General features: G+C 42.5%; 1 protein-coding gene across 1 annotated transcript in view; it reads left to right on the top strand.

Annotated features, from left to right (window-relative positions):
* Positions 1-17,103, top strand: part of LOC121580779 (calsyntenin-2) — a 257,312-nt gene extending 240,209 nt beyond the window's left edge. The window contains exons 12-17 of the mRNA XM_041895810.1: positions 2,727-2,938; positions 3,053-3,220; positions 3,491-3,636; positions 3,747-3,867; positions 4,396-4,583; positions 16,826-17,103. Coding sequence (XP_041751744.1) covers positions 2,727-2,938; positions 3,053-3,220; positions 3,491-3,636; positions 3,747-3,867; positions 4,396-4,583; positions 16,826-17,026 — 1,036 coding nt within the window. The 3' untranslated portion in view covers positions 17,027-17,103. The remainder of the gene's footprint in view (positions 1-2,726; positions 2,939-3,052; positions 3,221-3,490; positions 3,637-3,746; positions 3,868-4,395; positions 4,584-16,825) is intronic.
* The last annotated feature ends 1,568 nt before the right edge of the window (positions 17,104-18,671 follow it).

Raw genomic sequence — 18,671 nt, 5'->3', positions numbered from 1 at the left:
CTCTCTCTCTCTCTCTCTCTCTGTCTCTCTCTGTCTCTCTCTCTCTCTGTCTCTCGCTCTCTCGCAAAAGAAGAGATAGAAAGATAGTATGCAGTCGTATAGGAGTTCATAAAATTTATTGGTAATGAAATGCAGGCCCAAAACAAGATAGGAAGTGAGAGTAGAAGAGTGGAGAGAAAGAAATAGTGTGAAATAAGCAATGAAATGAACTGCTAAACAAATGCAGGCCCAAATAAGAGCGGGAATGAGAAAAGATGAGGTTGTGTGGTCTAACAAGAGGTCATGAAAGGTACTGCTAAGTGAAAAAAGGTGTGTGTGTGCACGTCTGTCTGCGCATGCACGGGCGTACATGTTGTGCCTGTGTGTGTGCGCCCATGTGTGCGTGTCTACACCAACTCAAAATGGACGACTGTGGTGGATAGTGGACTCCTGTCACAGGAGCTGTAATAGGATTAGTCTAACGCAGGAGAACTCCGAGCACTGCCTTGTATAAAGAGAGATGGCTCCTCCTATTCAGCAGGCACTTTCATGCTCCATATGGTCCTGGATGCGTCCCAAATGCCACCCTATTGTCTACATGGTGCACTACTTTTGACCAGGGCTCATAGGGAATAAGTAGGCAATAGGGTGTCATTTGGGAAGCAAATTCTTAATAGTGTTTCTGGTCAAGTGGCATTTATTTAGTGAGGGCCCTAGTTTAGTGTGGAGACTTTGCTACACCCCACAGACTTTTTACAGGTGTTGTTCGGGGTAATTGTTTGTGGAGTTACAGCCAATTTTGCTTATCAGATAAATCTACACACACGATTGCAGGTGCACGCACGCAGGCACACACACACACACATGCACGGACCTGCATGCACACGCATCCACACCGGAGTGCCAAGTCTGGGACCAAAAGGCTCCTGAACAGCTTCTACCCCCAAGCCATTAGACTGCTGAGCAGTTAGTTAATAAAATGGCTACCTGGACTATTTGCATTGACCCAGTTTTTTTTTTACCGTGACTCTCTTGCACTGGCTCTATGCACACTCACTGGACTCTACCCACACACTCACACACTACACTGACACTCCAACACACACACACACACACACTACATACGTTCTCATACACAAAACACACACATGCATATTGACGCCACACACACACACACACACACACAATTTCACACTCTTTCACACTCTTCACATACGCTGCTGCTACTCTGTTTATCTATCCTGATTGCCTAGTCACTTTTACCCCTACCTACATGTACATATTACCTCAACTACCTCGTACCCCTGCACATTGACTCAGTACCGGTACTCCTTGTATATAGCCTCGTTATTTTTATTTTATTGTGTTACTATTTCCTTTTTTGCTAATTTTTCTTACTTTTTAACTCTGCATTGTTGGGAAAGGGCTCATAAGTAAGCATTTCACGGTAAAGTATACACCTTTTGTATTCAGCGCATGTGACATACATTTGTTTTGATTTTGATTTGACACACACAACACACAACACAAAACAACACAACACACACACTCTTCCTATTCAAATACATGCAAATACACAGACACACACATAAAGACATCCCATTCAAAGCCAGTCTGTTATTTAGTTAAGGAGAACAATGAGTCTTAATACATGTTTCATTTAGGCCTAGTTATTACCATGGTAAAGCAGTCCAATCAGTATTTGTAGCTAGTAAAGCCAGAAGCACCAGACTGTTATCATATAAACAAATAGACTGTTTTTAATTAGTGTGGGAAAGTAAATCTATGAATAAATAAGTGAGTGAAGAGCACTTTTCACCAACCCTTGAAAAGCGTAATTACTTGAGGCTTTAGGTGCCAATGTTTGTATTAATCCTGAGAGACTTCACTCTGCCCCCCTCAAACTGTAATGAACTTAGATGACAGCCAGCTTGTTTCCCCCAGACTGCCTGGGTGGCAGGACAGCTCCTCACTCTGGGTAGGAGGCCCTTAGAATCTAGATCCGATCGTAATCTAGTCGTAATCTAGTATGAATAAATGCAAAACTGATCTTAAATCAGTGTCTAGGGGCAACTTCGTCTGAGTACTACTTAAATAGTAGTAACAGTGAAAGGTAGAGAGAATGGCACATCCAGAAACAACTCCTAGGCCCTAAGCCCTTACCCCTAGGCACAAGTGTGTAGGAGGTAGGTACAGTGAATGTAGAAATATACAATTAAAATGTTTCTTTGTTTGGGGGTTTCGCTTCATGTCAACCGTTGGCTGAGAAAGTGTTACATTGTGTTGATAAAACATTTCATAATTAGTATACGTGTGTGTGTGTGTGTGTGTGTGTGTGTGTGTGTGTGTGTGCTTGTGTGTGTTATTGGAAATGGGCAGCTTGGAGCCATCTGTCTGAAAAGCACATCACTCCCAAAAAATCTGAAAAGCTGCGGAGTTCTTTGCCAACAGAAGCCACTTGCAATCAAAATTGGACAAATATTAGAAGTCCACTTTCACTGCCTCAATCACAATCTGTATTTACAGTATCTGTTTCTCACCTCTGAAATTAAAATGAAAAGTGCCTAGTCATTCATTGTCAGGACCAGAAAGAGTATTTAGGCTGTGTTCTCTTGGGTGAAAGCACAAATTAACGGTGCCACACAAAGCAATTTATGCCATTTCGATTCCAGTATGAAATAGCAATTATGTCTATCTCCATTTTCTTCTACTTTCCCCTTCTCCTCCTGTTGTTTTTGGGAGCTCAGGTGTTTCGGGGAGGACATATGCATCTCCATCCCAGACATTAAGGCTTTAGTAATGGTCCTGCCACCCAGCGAGCCACGGATCACCATCGCTGGTTCAGATCGACTCGTCAGGCCTGCTGCCGACCTGCGTGGAGCCATGGGCGTGGCACCCTTCAAGGAGCTGAGCATCACCAGCACTGTAACCAAGGGCGACGGTGTGCCGTTCAGCGCAGGTGGGTGGGGGGCGGTTACCGTGGATACATGTTGATCAGCATGATGTGATCCCAACTAGTCAAGTTGTAAAAGTGTGTGTTTGATTTTGTGTGTGTTTGTGTATATGTGTGTAGTCTACAGGCCTGGTGTTCTGGAGGCGATGCACAACCTGGATTACTGTGATGTCCTGGTGATTGGAGAGGAGCTCAACCCAGAGCACGAGAGTCTGGAGATTCACCACAGCTCTCTAATGGGGAAACACCTGGACGCCACAAACTCCACCTCAGGAATATCCATATATGGTATGTACCATCATTAATTACTGAATCAAGGATACTGCGTGTTCAATTCATAAGGCATTATTTATGTCACACATTTCATACACACTTTCAACATCTTGCCATGTGTCACCTGCTTAGCAGTCGTATCAGAAGCTATACAAGATATTAAAGCTGTGTCTTGAGAAAAACACTGGGCCCACTTTTGAGCCCTGTGGGACACCATCTATATTTGGTTTGGACCACCAGGGACACCTTTGGTAATAATGCCTTCTCTCCGGTCTTTTTCCCTAGGTGTGGACTCCATGGCCCACTATGAGGAGGCCCTAAGGCAGGTGTGCTACAGGAACTGGCGCCCGGCGACCCTGAATAACAGGAGGTTCAGGCTCACCTGCTCCGAGCTCAATGGACGCTACACCAGTAACGAGTTTAATTTGGAGGTCAGGGAAGAAACGGTTTCCTTTTTCACTTCACCCCTTCCCCACTCTATTTTTGTCTGCGCCAGTAGCCATCTCCATACTGACTGATATGTTCTTTGTCCCACCTTCAGGTTAACGTCCTTCACAACGCAGCACCTGTAGAGTATGTCAATCACATGGCTGTCCAATCCCAGTACATGCGGTCTGTGCATCATCCACTAATGGTACACTCTGTCAATTCCCACATCTCAGGTAAGGCACCCAGCAGTGCGCACACACACACACACACACACACACACACACACACACACACACACACACACACACACACACACACAGTGAAGACCTGAGGGTGTGTTTTGTTGAACTGGAGGGGGATCCAGATTAGGCTAAGCCTTCAGGTCATACACACACAGATACACGCTGTCTCGGTCTCCCTCTCTCAGTGTCACACACATGCAAACACACACACACACATACACAGGACTGAGTGATCCTCCCAAGGGTAGAGAGGACACAGCACACGGCAGAGGGAACTGGGGATCTCTTCCCTATTGGGTACAGAGAGAGCCGAGAGTAGAGACACTGCTCAATGGAAAGAATGTGGCATCAGATTTCTACGGTTTTACCACAAGAACAGAAAGCCAGTCCCCCCCATACATACATTTTTTATATCACATTAATAAGAATAATATACACTACTTTCAATGTAATGAAACAGTGAAGTGATTTTGTAATTTCAGGTGAACTTACCCTTTAAACACGCTTCTCCCCCCACAGGCACCCCTCCAGCTGCCACAGTCGTGGTAGTGATCTGTATAGCCGCCCTGGTGGTTATAGTGGTGGTAGGCATCTACAGGCTCCATAGTACCCACCAGGACAGCTCCAAGAGTGAGGAGGATGGAGCCACAGACCCAGAGATGGACTGGGACGACTCCACCCTCACCATCACAGTCAACCCTATGGAGGTGAGAGGACATAACACAAAGGAATTCCCAGAGAAGGCACTGTCAACTAAATCAACTCCAAGGCACTTGTGAAGATCTGAATTGTTTGAATGATTGATTAGGTCACCTCTAGGTCTACTGGAATGGCTAGGGGTTGATTTGTGATTGGGGTTTATTATATGTATTGCATTACATTTATTACATTGACACTGTTTTGGTATTAGATTTAGGAATTGGGTTTTGTAGCAAGGATATTACTTTTGTCCTTTAATAAGTTATATTATCAATGATCACGTACAACTAAGGCCAGACAGCACCTGCAGGGAGGATTTCTGATCAATAGCTTTGAAGTGTTCAGGTAGGCCTCCACACTACAGCAAACACAGAAAAATAGGAGGGGTGCTCGACAACAATGACAAAAATCCAACAAAGGCTTGCCAAGAAAAACTGCCAAAAGGACTAATTCAAGGCAGAGAGGAGTTGGAGCGCTCATCAAAAAAGGCAGAGATTGGTTATTTTAGCTCACTTTATCCATTGATCAGAATGAGTTGTACAGGTGACAGACTGCACTTATCTCCTATTTATAGCCTATTGGCCTACTGAGACACATCAATGTAAATAACATGATTCAAGGTGAATGGCAAATAATCATAATAATAATAATAAAAATAATAATAAGAAGAAGAAGAAGACGAAGAAGAAGAAGAAGAAAATATTGTGTCTCATTGAACAATAGGCCATGCCAAAATAAAGTCTAATTAAAAACAAATTACTGTTTTAAATGAGAAGTAGGCATTGGTCTGAAACCGAAAAAGAAAGGAAATTCAAGTGAGCACCACAATGCCTATTCCACCCATGCTCTACCAAGGTTTTCCAGCACACAGCTTTGGCCTACTACAGTAGCTATGTTGGTATATTGTACTTCAAACAATGTGTATGCAAGTTGCTTAGGATTCAAACCATCTCAAACAGCCTAATTCATACTCTTAGACGAGGTGCTCCTACAATAATGTGATTTGTAACGTATACAAGTTAAAGTTTTGGATTATTCGCACACCACACTAATCCCATTCCATTCCATTTTCAAGCTTGATTGAGCGAGCTGTTTTGTCTTGTAGTAATGTGGTGCCTCCCTGTATTTCCTTAAACCTTTTGATTTAGCAATACATGTCATTGAGAATAAAATATATTTCAGAATATCTTTTTTTGGTCAGTAGGTGGCGAACATAAAAACTGGTGGTGGTGTGTTGGACACAGTCACTCATTTACAGTTGTGGTCAAAGGTTTTGAGAATGACACAAATATTAATTTTCACAAAGTCTGCTGCCTCAGTTTTTATGATGGCAATTTGCATATACTCCAGAATGTTATGAAGAGCGATGAGATGAATTGCAATTAATTGCAAAGTCCCTCTTTGCCATGAAACTTAATCCCAAAAAAAAACATTTCCACTGCATTTCAGCCCTGCCACAAAAGGACCAGCTGACATCATGTCAGTGATTCTCTCGTTAACACAGGTGAGAGTGTTGACGAGGACAAGGCTGGAGATCACTCTGTCATGCTGATTGAGTTAGAATAACAGACTGGAATCTTTAAAAGGAGGATGGTGCTTGAAATCATTGTTCTTCCTCTGTTAACCATGGTTACCTGCAAGGAAACACGTGCCGTCATCATTGCTTTGCACAAAAAGGGCTTCACAGGCAAGGATATTGCTGCTAATAAGATTGCACCTAAATCAACCATTTATCGGATCATCAAGAACATCAAGGAGAGAGGTTCAATTGTTGTGAAGAATGCTTCAGGGCGCCAAGAAAGTCCAGCAAGCGCCAGGACCGTCTCCTAAAGTTGATTCAGCTGCGGGATCGGGGCACCACCAGTGCAGAGCTTGCTCAGGAATGGCAGCAGGCAGGTGTGAGTGCATCTGCACGCACAGTGAGGTGAAACCTTTTGGAGGATGGCCTGGTGTCAAGAAGGGCAGTGAGGAAGCCACTTCTCTACAGGAAAAACATCAGGGACAGACTGATATTCTGCAAAAGGTACAGGGATTGGACTGCTGAGGACTGGGGTAAAGTCATTTTCTCTGATGAATCCCCTTTCCGATTGTTTGGGGCATGCCAACAGTAAAGCATCCTGAGACCATTCATGTGTGGGGTTGCTTCTCAGCCAAGGGAGTGGGCTCACTCACAATTTTGCCTAAGAACACAGCCATGAATAAAGAATGGTACCAACACATCCTCCGAGAGCAACTTCTCCCAACCATCTAAGAACAGTTTGGTGACGAGCAATGCCTTTTCCAGCTTGATGGAGCACCTTGCCATAAGGCAAAAGTGATAACTAAGTGGCTCAGGGAACAACACATCGACATTTTGGGTCCATGGCCAGGAAACTCCCCAGACCTTAATCCCATTGAGAACTTGTGGTCAATCCTCAAGAGGCGGGTGGACAAACAAAACCCCACAAATTCTGACAAACTCCAAGCATTGATTATGCAAGAATGGGCTGCCATCAGTCAGGATGTGGCCCAGAAGTTAATTGACAGCATGCCAGGGCGGATTGCAGAGGTCTTGAAAAAGAAGTGTCAACACTGCAAATATTGACTCTTTGCATAAACGTAATGTAATTGTCAATAAAAGCCTTTGACACTTATGGAATGCTTGTAATTATACTTCAGTATACCATAGTAACATCTGACAAAAATATCTAAAAACACTGAAGTAGCAAACTTTGTGAAGACCAATACTTGTGTCATTCTCAAAACTTTTGACCACGACTATAGAGGTCTATAGAGCCTGTCTGCATTCCTCATTTCTGTAATATTGACATAAACTCAGAAACACTTGTTTTGCAAACATGGTCCTGTTTTATCAATTGATGTTGATTGATTCATTACCTCTGTCAAATGAAAATGTAGCTTAAAGTTGTATTCTAATTTATTTTTGCCATAAAGATGGTGACGCTACAATAATACACATTTACAATAGGCCTCTGTCTAAAAATACATACAGTCTAATGATATACAGTATATATACATTATTTTAATAGCAGGATACTGTAAAGTCCATTATTCCTCTGAAGAGTATGAATTAGACTGTTTGAGAAGGTTTGAATCCTAAGCAACCTGCATACACATTGTTTGAAGTACAATACACCAATATAGCTACTGTAGTAGGTCAAAGCTGTGTGCTGGAAAACCTTGGTAGAGCATGGGTGGAGTAGGCATTGTGGAGTCCATGTGAATTTCCTTTCTTTTTCAGCTTCAGACCAATGCCTATTTCTCAAATAAAACATCGTTTTTTGTTTTTAATTTCCATGGTTTTTACACCGGAAGGTGATTTTCTGTTAAAGGTGCATTATACAACATTTCCACATGCAAAGCCTGATTATTTTGTAGCAACCAAAAGTCTGTCATTGCAGTGCTATTGTAACCTTTAATTCAGCCTCTGCCAAAAAGTCTGTCCCTTAATGGCACAGGTGGTGTGCTTGCATAACTGTAAGGGTTGCTGGTTTAAACCCTGGTCTGCTGGCTTTTGCCCTCTAATAGCTCAAATCAGTTTTGAACTAACTATTAAAGTATGTGTAGAATTTACCATAGATAGTCAAAAGTAATTGTCTACAGTTTTCAGAAGTTGAATAGCTCAGTTGATTGCAACAGTATTACATTGTAAATTATGACTCAATTCCCATTGAAAGCAAAGTAAAAGAAAACGGTTTTAAGGCATTGACTTTTGAAGGTCAGATAACTCAGCCATAGAGACTAAACAAAGATATCCCCATGTACACTAGATCCACGTCTTTCTTGTTTGTGCCTTTTACAGGTTATTTCTAGCCTAAAGCGTTGCGGAGTTATGCATCCTATACATTTATATAATCCGGATTTTGGGGGTGCCATTAGCCCCCTTCCCCCACCACTAGAGCTGTGCCACTGGAATGGCCCTGCATGACAGAGTTGTTTAAATATCCAACACGGGGCTAGTCCAGCATCCAGATTGGCGCTGTAAAATCAATCAAGACGGTCAATTGGCAGAGTTGTTAGTTTGTCACTGTTGATCAACACTTAATTTTGGATTAAAATGTCAAGAAGACAGGAGAAGGAGCATACTGGAATTGATTATGGATGTTAGAAATTGTTTTTCTGAAGCTAGCAAGCATGCATTTACACACTGCAGTCAGTGCACAACCAAGGCGCTGTTTACATTTAGCAAATTTTCCCCCAACATCGGACACCCCCTAACTTCGGACACTCTCTAGCGGTTGGAGGACTAAATCACCTAGAGCTCAACATTTAAATGGAATGGAAAATAACGGTAAGTTTTGCGACTAACGACAGACACCCTTCTAGCTAGCTGACCACCGATTTTCAGTGCAATTTATGTAAGTTAGGTTTTGAGAGTTTTCAAAAAAGTTATATGTATACATTTTGTGGAACACGCTGCATATTGTAAAATTTGACTGCGCGAAGGACCACACATAATTTAATATCCAACTTTTTACCTCTGAAATATAGCTAACGGATTTTCTAATGTTGCTAGCTTAGTTGCTAAATGTTGATAGAACTGCTAAGTAAGCAAAAAGGAAAGAAATTGTAAGCGTTAGATAATACATATCACGAAAACAGCGGAATGTTGTCGAGCTTTACCGTATCAAAATTGGAGTCCTCTGACGGAGGCGTTTTGCACAATCTGCAAATATGTATTTGGAACTTTGAACCATTAACTTTTTGACACCTATCACTGTTGGCTATGTTTCATCTTACAACAGCTACATAGAGGCAGTATTTAGTCAAATGTTACAATGTATGCATCAATATTAGACTAATTGGGACACTCATTTTCATTACAGATAACATAAAACAAAAAACGTGGGTACACTTTCAGTTATTGTGAAAACTTTCATCACCTTTCAATGCCTTAGCTTTGAAATGTAAATGTTTATACATATTCAGATTGAGTTATCTTTCTAAAATGTGTATAGTATGCCAAGTTATTTAGCTACATGTATTAACACCACAGCATGAAGTCAAGAGGAAGCAGTGGAGTGAGGTGGACATGTTCCATGCCATGGAGGACTGCGTGGCAGGGATGGCTATCCGCCAGGCTGCCAAGGTTAGGCATCTTTTGTTTTTAGGAGATTACCATGTGTATGTGAATTGTATCTGCTAGTAACAGTTTTCTTTTCTTATTTACCAAGGTGCATGGTGTACCTCGGCAGACCCTGGCGGACAGGCTGAGCGGCCGGGTGACCCATGGTTGTCGCAGTGGACCACCCACATTGCTTACTGTATCTACTGCGCCAGCCATGGGTTCCCCTTCACCAGACAGAGGCTGATGAAATACGGCGACAAAATCCGCAGGTATTTGGTGTTTTATGTGTTTATGTATGTAGACTGGTGGACTGACTGTTCTCAATGTGTGTGATGTAAATGTGGATGTGTATGGTGATGCCAAAACAAACATTTTCATCCTGGATGGACAATTATATATTCTATTCTATTGTAGGTTTCGGCACCCAGGGGAAACAATCCCACCACTGGATAGGTGGTGGGAAATGTTGAGGAGGAGGTACAAGAACCTGAGCATGAGGAGGCCGGACACCCTGGACAGGGCGAGAGCTGAGTGTTCCACACGTCTGACAATGGACACCTTCTTCACTTCTTATGAGAAGCACTTGGAGGAGAGTGGGTTGAGGGAGAAACCCAGACAAATCTATAACTGCGATGAGTCTGGGTTTCGTAGCGACCAGAGCAGGCACAAAGTGCTGGCTCCCCGGGGCGCAAAACACGTGTACCAGCAGGCTCCGGGGACCAAGGAGCACATCACAGTGCTGGCCTGTTTCAACGCAGCTGGGGAGGACGTCCCCCTATTTATCATCTACCCCAAGTGTTTCCCCGGTGGACACTACACACTGGGAGGCCCCCCCCCAAGCCACTGAAGGGTCCCATTTAATGCCGTCTCGGTACCTACCGGGTCCCACCACCGCCTCTCCTGGAACCTGCAGCACTGTGCCGTCCATCAGCACCTCCTCCCCAGTGACCACAGGAGGACCCTCAGCCCCTGCTCCAGTCCCAGTCCCAGCCCTAGCTCTAGAAGAGCACCCCCTAATAGAGGGGGGGCTGATAGTGAAGGACCTGGGGCACATCCTCACTGTCCTGAAGTATCGGCTAGACCAATACAGAAGACTCCCTGTGGTCGCCACATGCCTCACCGGGGAGGAATACACGCGCCAGTGGCAGGAGAGGGGTGAGAAGGAGAGGGCCGAGGCAGAGGAGAAAGAGCGTCGGGAAGACCTCAGAACATAGAGGGCACAGGAGAGGGCTGCCATGGATTAGACCATTGACGCCATCGCCTCTGCTGGACCCCCTGCTGGAACCACTCCTGACAGCTGCATCACCACTGCCAGTGCCTCCCAGTGTGCAACACCTGTAGGAGCCGCCAGAGTCCCCAGCTGCAGAAGAAGGCCACGTGCCTACTCTCCCAGCCACACCATCAGCGGTTTTGTCCACCACCACCACGATGCACACCACCCCCCTGTCTGTAACCACCAACAAGGCCTCCTCTGGACCAACTGTCTCCTCCGTCTCCCCTGGTCACACCACCATAGCAGCCTCGTCTGGTGTCCCTGCCCCCTGCAATTTGAATACAGCCACCTCCACAGGTAAACACATGTTAAATTACGAAATGACTGTTTCTTACCTATTTTATAAAACAGCAATGTAAAAAAAAAAATCTCTCTTTACATATCTACAGTCCATAGCACCAGCCCTCAAGTAATCTACACCTCCTCCAAAACTTCTGCAGCTTCCTCCAGAGGTATTGATGTAAAAAAGTTGAAAAGGGTTTTCATAAAACATGCTCTGTCTAACACTACTTTTTCTCAAACTGCAGCACAGAAAAGGAAGAAAAAAGCTCCAATGTCACACCACCCATGGCACCACTCAGATACTTCATAATATGTTTTTCTCTCTCTCTGTTGTATCAATTACTATTGTTGTTGAAGAACTTCTACATTTTGCAAAACCATGTTAATCAATTTGATTATTATTTTATTTTTTATAAAAGAAGACACCACCTCGCTGCGGGGAGCATGATCCGCCTGCAAGCTCCCCTCAGGAGTGTAGATCCAAGGTGCCATGGGTGTGCTGTGACTTCTGCCAGCACTGGTTCCACTGGAGGTGTGTGCAGTGGGATCCAGAGGTAGCGGTGGAGCTTGATTTTCATTGTGAATTTTGTGACAATATAGGGATGGAGGTCGAGATGTAATTGTTTGTATTCATATGAAATTATTTATTTGTACAAAAAAATACATGTCTAAAATATAATATGTATATTTATTCAACCTATCTTGTGTATTTCTTCCTTTACTTTCCAAGTGCATCTCTGCAACACAAACTCCAACAGTGTTTTCAATGTTTATGTCAATACACATAACTTAAATTAAAGTTGTATTTGATGTAAATTATTAATACTCACATTTTAGTATTCAACTGTTATCTACTTTCTCAAAACATAAGATTAAGTCGCTCTGGATAAGAGCGTCTGCTAAATGACTCAAATGTAAATGTAATTATTTGGTTACAACACTGAATATGTTGGTGAAGAACCATTTCTGACGAGTCCACAGGAGGGCGCACCGGGCTACGCAATGAAAAGTTGACAGGCAAGTCATAATTTTTTACCGGAAGGCTAGCCAACTAGTCAACTATCTAGTAAACATTTCGGATACGAGGTTGGTGTCTCTTTTTTCAACAAAATTTAACGGATATATCTTGTAATTGAACAAAATAGTAAGGTGGCCGATAACTGGGGACCGTATGCCGATAATACGGGACATATTTTTTTTGCTAAACTGCTTATCAAAAAGCTGATAATAGTAGTATTTCCACTGAAATGTCAAACATGCTAATTGCTAACATTTTTACGACACCAATAATCACACAACTTTGATGGCTTGATCACAAAATAACACTGTTGAAGGTAATACATTTCTTAAACGCTGTTGAATATGCCGATAATACGGGGTTCCACGCACACTAACGTTAGTCTGACAGTGAAATGTGGCTAGCTCTTACCGTAGTTTGGACTATGGAGTAGCTAGCTAGCTAATGTTGTAAAAGCCCATTGCATGCATTGTAAGGTAGAAGTGTGACAGTTTGCCCAAAGTTTGGTGTTGGTTTGGAACTAATGTAGCTAGCTAGCTTCTGTGTCGAGGTCAACTGTTGTTGTCTGGCTCAAGCTAGCAAGCTAATGGCTGAAGTAACTTGTGTATAAACCTTCCATAACCAAATATAGCTAGCGACAGTACCTTTCTTTGCCTGTTTGTTAGCTACAGTGAGGGAAAAAAAGTATTTGATCCCCTGCTGATTTTGTACGTTTGCCCACTGACAAAGACATGATCAGTCTATAATTTTAATGGTAGGTTTATTTGACCAGTGAGAGACAGAATAACAACAAAAAAATCCAGAAAAACGCATGTCAAAAATGTTATAAATTGATTTGCATTTTAATGAGGGAAATAAGGTATTTGACCCCTCTGCAAAACATGACTTAGTACTTGGTGGCAAAACCCTTGTTGGCAATCACAGAGGTCAGACGTTTCTTGTAGTTGGCCACCAGGTTTGCACACATCTCAGGAGGGATTTTGTGCCACTCCTCTTTGCAGATCTTCTCCAAGTCATTAAGGTTTCGTGGCTGACGTTTGGCAACTTGAACCTTCAGCTCCCTCCACATATTTACTATGGGATTAAGGTCTGGAGACTGGCTAGGCCACTCCAGGACCTTAATGTGCTTCTTCTTGAGCCACTCCTTTGTTGCCTTGGCCGTGTGTTTTGGGTCATTGTCATGCTGGAATACCCATCCACGACCCATTTTCAATGCCCTGGCTGAGGGAAGGAGGTTCTCACCCAAGATTTGACGGTACATGGCCCCGTCCATAGTCCCTTTGATGCGGTGAAGTTGTCCTATCCCCTTAGCAGAAAAACACCCCCAAAGCATAATGTTTCCACCTCCGTGTTTGACCGTGGGGATGGTGTTGATGCCAAAGAGCTCGATTTTTGATTTTCTGACCACAACACTTTCACCCAGTTCTCCTCTGAATCATTCAGATGTTCAATGGCAAACTTCAGACGAGCCTGTATATGTGCTTTCTTGAGCAGGGGGACCTTGCGGGCGCTGCATGATTTCAGTCCTTCACGGCGTAGTGTGTTACCAATTGTTTTCTTGGTGACTATGGTCCCAGCTGCCTTGAGATCATTGACAAGATCCTCCCGTGTAGTTCTGGGCTGATTCCTCACCGTTCTCATGATCATTGCAACTCCACGAGGTGAGATCTTGCATGGAGCCCCAGGCTGAGGGAGATGACATGAGATTGACAGTTCTTTTGTGTTTCTTCCATTTGCGAATAATAGCGCCAACTGTTGTCACCTTCTCACCAAGCTGCTTGGCGATGGTCTTGTAGCCCATTCCAGCCTTGTGTAGGTCTACAATCTTGTCCCTGACATCCTTGGAGAGCTCTTTGGTCTTGGCCATGGTGGAGAGTTTGGAATCTGATGGATTGATTGCTTCTGTGGACAGGTGTCTTTTATACAGGTAACAAGCTAAGATTAGGAGCACTCCCTTTAAGAGTGTGCTCCTAATCTCAGCTCGTTACCTGTATAAAAGACACCTGGGAGCCAGAAATCTTTCTGATTGAGAGGGGGTCAAATACTTATTTCCCTCATTTAAAATGCAAATCAATTGATAACATTTTTGACATGCGTTTTTCTGGATTTTTTTGTTGTTATTCTGTCTCTCACTGTTCAAATAAATCTACCATTAAAATTATAGACTGATCATTTCTTTGTCAGTGGGCAAACGTACAAAATCAGCAGGGGATCAAATACTTTTTTCCCTCACTGTAGCTAGTTTTCAGCTGACTGGTGTTAGCTAGCTACAGTGGCTAGCTGCTGGATTTTGGACAAGTAAGCTAGCTTTAGCTAGCTACCTAGCTAATCAAAATATCTGTTTGCATTTATTGATTAACCTCAGCTTGAATACCACCATGTAGCTAGTTATCTACAGTAGCCTAGGTTTGTTCTCATCCACTTCTTATGACTGGCAGCCTGGTGCAGCTGTGTTGTTGCCAAGCAACCGAGTTGCTCGACCTGGTGTTTAGAACTCTGAGGTTCGGCTGAAAAAGATATTAGCATTGTCAGAAATCCTACAAAAAGGTAGCACATCATTGGTTCTCTATTGGCATGTGAGAGCGATAAATTATACATTTAATCAAAACTGTTGCCCCTACAAACGTATTCAGTCCGAAAGGTGGAAAGTCTAATGGTCACTTTAATAATATTGTCAGTAATACATACAAGTGCCTACAGAAAGTATTCATACCCCTTGATTTATTCCACATTTTGTTGTATTACGGCCTGAATTCAAAATGGATTGCTTTTTTTTATCACACACAATACCCCATAATGACAAAGTGGAAACATGTTTGTATAAATGTTTAAAAATGTATTGAAAATGAAAACATAAATATCTAATTTACATAAGTATTCACACCCCTGAGTTAATACATGTTAGAATCACCTTTGGCAGCGATTACAGCGGAGTCTTTCTGGGTAAGTCTCTAAGAGCTTTCCACACCTTGATTGTACAATATTTGCCCATTATTATTTTCAAAAGTCTTCAAGCTCTGTCAAATTGGTTGTTGATCATTGCTAGACAGACATTTTCAAGTTTTGCCTTAGATTTTCAAGCAGATTAAAGTCAAAACTGTAACTCGGACACTCAGGAACATTCACTGTCTTCTTAGTAAGCAACTCCAGTGTAGATTTGGCCTTGTGTTTTAGGTTATTGTCCTGCTGAAAGGTGAATTCATCTCCCAGTGTCTGGTGGAAAGAAGACAGCACCAGGTTTTCCTCTAGGATTTTGCTTTTGCTTATCTCCATTCCGTTTCTTTTTTTATCCTGAAAACGACCCAGTCCTTTACGATTACAAGCATACCCATAACATGATACAACCACCATTATGCTTGAAAATATGGAGAGTGGTATTCAGTAATGTGTTGTATTGAATTTGCCCCAAACATAACACTTTGTATTTAGGACAAAAAGTTAATTGCTTTGCCAAATTTTTTGCAGTATTACTTTAGTGCTTTGTTGCAAACAGGATGCTTATTTTGGAATATTTTTATTCTGTACAGACTTCCTTCTTTTAACTCTCACTTTCTCCTATCACAGACATTAAACTATGTAAGTGTTTTAAAGTCACCATTGGCCTCATGGTAATCCCTGAGTGGTTTCATTTCTCTCTGACTACTGAGTTCGGAAGGACGCCTCTATCTTTATAATTACTGTGTGTATTGATACACCATCCAAAGTGTAATGAATAACTTCACCATGCTCAAATGGATATTCAATGTCCCTTTGAGCATGGTGTCCCTGGTCTTTGTGGTTGAATCTGTTTTTGAAATTCACTGCTCGACTGAGGGACCTTACAATTAAATATCTGTATGTGGGGTACAGAGATAGTCATTCAGAAAATCATGTTAAACACTATTATTGCACACAGAGTGAATCCATGCAACTTATTAAGCACATTTTTATTCCTGAACGTATTTAGGCTTGCCATAACAAAGGGGTTGAATACTTATTGACTCAAGACATTTCAGATTTTCTTTTTTAATTAACTTGTAAAAATTCCACAATCTCAATTTAATCAATTTCAAATTCCGGCTGTAACACGAAATGTGTAAAAAGTCAAGGGGTGTGAATACTTTCTGAAGGCACTGTATGTGATATTTGGGTGTCTGAAAGCGGCGGCACAGAGACTCAAAAAATGAAGACAAGTACATAATAGAAAGGAGGAGAGTGAAAAATCATTGTTTAGCCCCTTCAGATCCACGTTGTCTAAGATTGTTCTTCTTATAATTATTTTGTGCTATTATCTGCCATTCACCTTGAATCATGTTATTTACATTGCATTTACATTGCTGTGTCTCAGTAAACCACTAGGCTATAAATAGGAGCTAAGTGCAATGCATGTAACACTGAGGAAGACGTCAGCTTGACGTCACATCATTCACCTGTACTACTCATCCTGAACAATGGATTAAAGTGAGCTAAAATAAATAAATCTCTACCTTCTTTGTTGAGTGCTCCAACTCCTCTCTGCCTTGAATTAGTCATTTTGGAAGTTTTTCTTGGCGAGCCCTTATGTTAGCTTTAAAGTGTCTTCTGCATATTTGAAGAGTAATTCTGTGTTCCACTGTGTCATGTCCTGTAGAATGTCGGAGAGCCTCAGGCGTTGGAGGAGGAGATAAATGAGGAAGATGACGAAGAGGAATATGAACAGGCAGTCGACATCACGAGTGCAGAGTCTGACGACAGTGATGAAACAGAGGAAGAGGACGAGGACGAGAGGGAAGGGAAGGAGAGCAAGCCGAAGAGCAAGCTGGAGTGGGATAGCTCTTCGATAACATATTGATCTCTCACACACGCACATACAGTGCCTTGCAAAAGTATTCATCCCCCTTGGCGTTTTTCCTATTTTGTTACATTGCAACCTGTAATTTAAATTGATTTTTATTTGGATTTCATGTAATGGACATACACAAAATAGTCCAAATTGGTGAAGTGAAATGAAAAAAATTACTTGTTTCAAAGAAAATTATAACGGAAAAGTGGTGCGTGCATATGTATTCACCCCCTTTGCTATGAAGCCCCTAAATAAGACCTGGTGCAACCAATTACCTTCAGAAGTCACATAATTAGTTAAATAAAGTCCACCTGTGTCCAATCTAAGTGTCACATGATCTGTCACATGATCTCAGTATATATACACCTGTTCTGAAAGGCCCCAGAGTCTGCAACACCACTAAGCAAGGGGCACCAACAAGCAACCGGCACCATGAAGACCAAGGAGCTCTCCAAACAGGTCAGGGACAAAGTTGTGGAGAAGTACAGATCAGGGTTGGGTTATAAAAAAATATCAGAAACTTTGAACATCCCACGGAGCACCATTCAATCCATTATTAAAAAATTGAAATAATATGGCACCACAACAAACCTGCCAAGAGAGGGCCGCCCACCAAAACTCACAGACCAGGCAAGGAGGGCATTAATCAGAGAGGCAACAAAGAGACCAAAGATAACCCTGAAGGAGCTGCAAAGCTCCACAGCGGAGATTGGAGTATCTGTCCATAGGACCACTTTAAGCCGTACACTCCACAGAGCTGGGCTTTACGGAAGAGTGGCCAGAAAAAAGCCATTGCTTAAAATATAAATAAGCAAACACATTTGGTGTTCGCCAAAAGGCATATGGGAGACTCCCCAAACAAATGGAAGAAGGTACTTTGGTCAGATGAGACATAAATTGAGCTTTTTGGCCATCAAGGAAAATGCTATGTCTGGTGCAAACCCAACACCTCTCATCACCCTGAGAACACCATCCCCACAGTGAAGCATGGTGGTGGCAGCATCATGCTGTGGGGATGTTTTTCATCAGCAGGGACTGGGAAACTGGTCAGAATTGAAGGAATGATGGATGGCGCTAAATACAGGGAAATTCTTGAGGGAAACCTGTTTCAGTCTTCCAGAGATTTGATACTGGGACAGAGGTTCACCTTCCAGCAGGACAATGACCCTAAGCATACTGCTAAAGCAACACTTGAGTGGTTTAAGGGGAAACATTTAAATGTCTTGGAATGGCCAATCCAATTGAGAATCTGTGGTATGACTTAAAGATTGCTGTACACCAGCGGAACCCATCCAACTTGAAGGAGCTGGAGCAGTTTTGCCTTGAAGAATGGGCAAAAATCCCAGTGGCTAGATGTGCCAAGCTTATAGAGACATACCCCAAGAGACTTGCAGATGTAATTGCTGCAAAAGGTGGCTCTACAAAGTATTGACTTTGGGGAGGGGGGGGGGGGGGGGGGGGGTGAATAGTTATGCACGCTCAAGTTTTCTGTATTTTTGTCTTATTTCTTGTTTGTTTCACAAAAACAAATATTTTGCATCTTCAAAGTGGTAGGCAAGTTGTGTAAATCAAATGATACAAACCCCCCAAAAATCCATTTTAATTCCAGGTTGTAAGGCAACAAAATAGGAAAAATGCCAAGGGGGGTGAATAC

Source organism: Coregonus clupeaformis, chromosome 14 (assembly GCF_020615455.1).
Source record: "Coregonus clupeaformis isolate EN_2021a chromosome 14, ASM2061545v1, whole genome shotgun sequence".
Lineage (NCBI taxonomy): Eukaryota > Metazoa > Chordata > Actinopteri > Salmoniformes > Salmonidae > Coregonus > Coregonus clupeaformis.
This window is presented reverse-complemented; position numbering and strand designations above follow the sequence as displayed.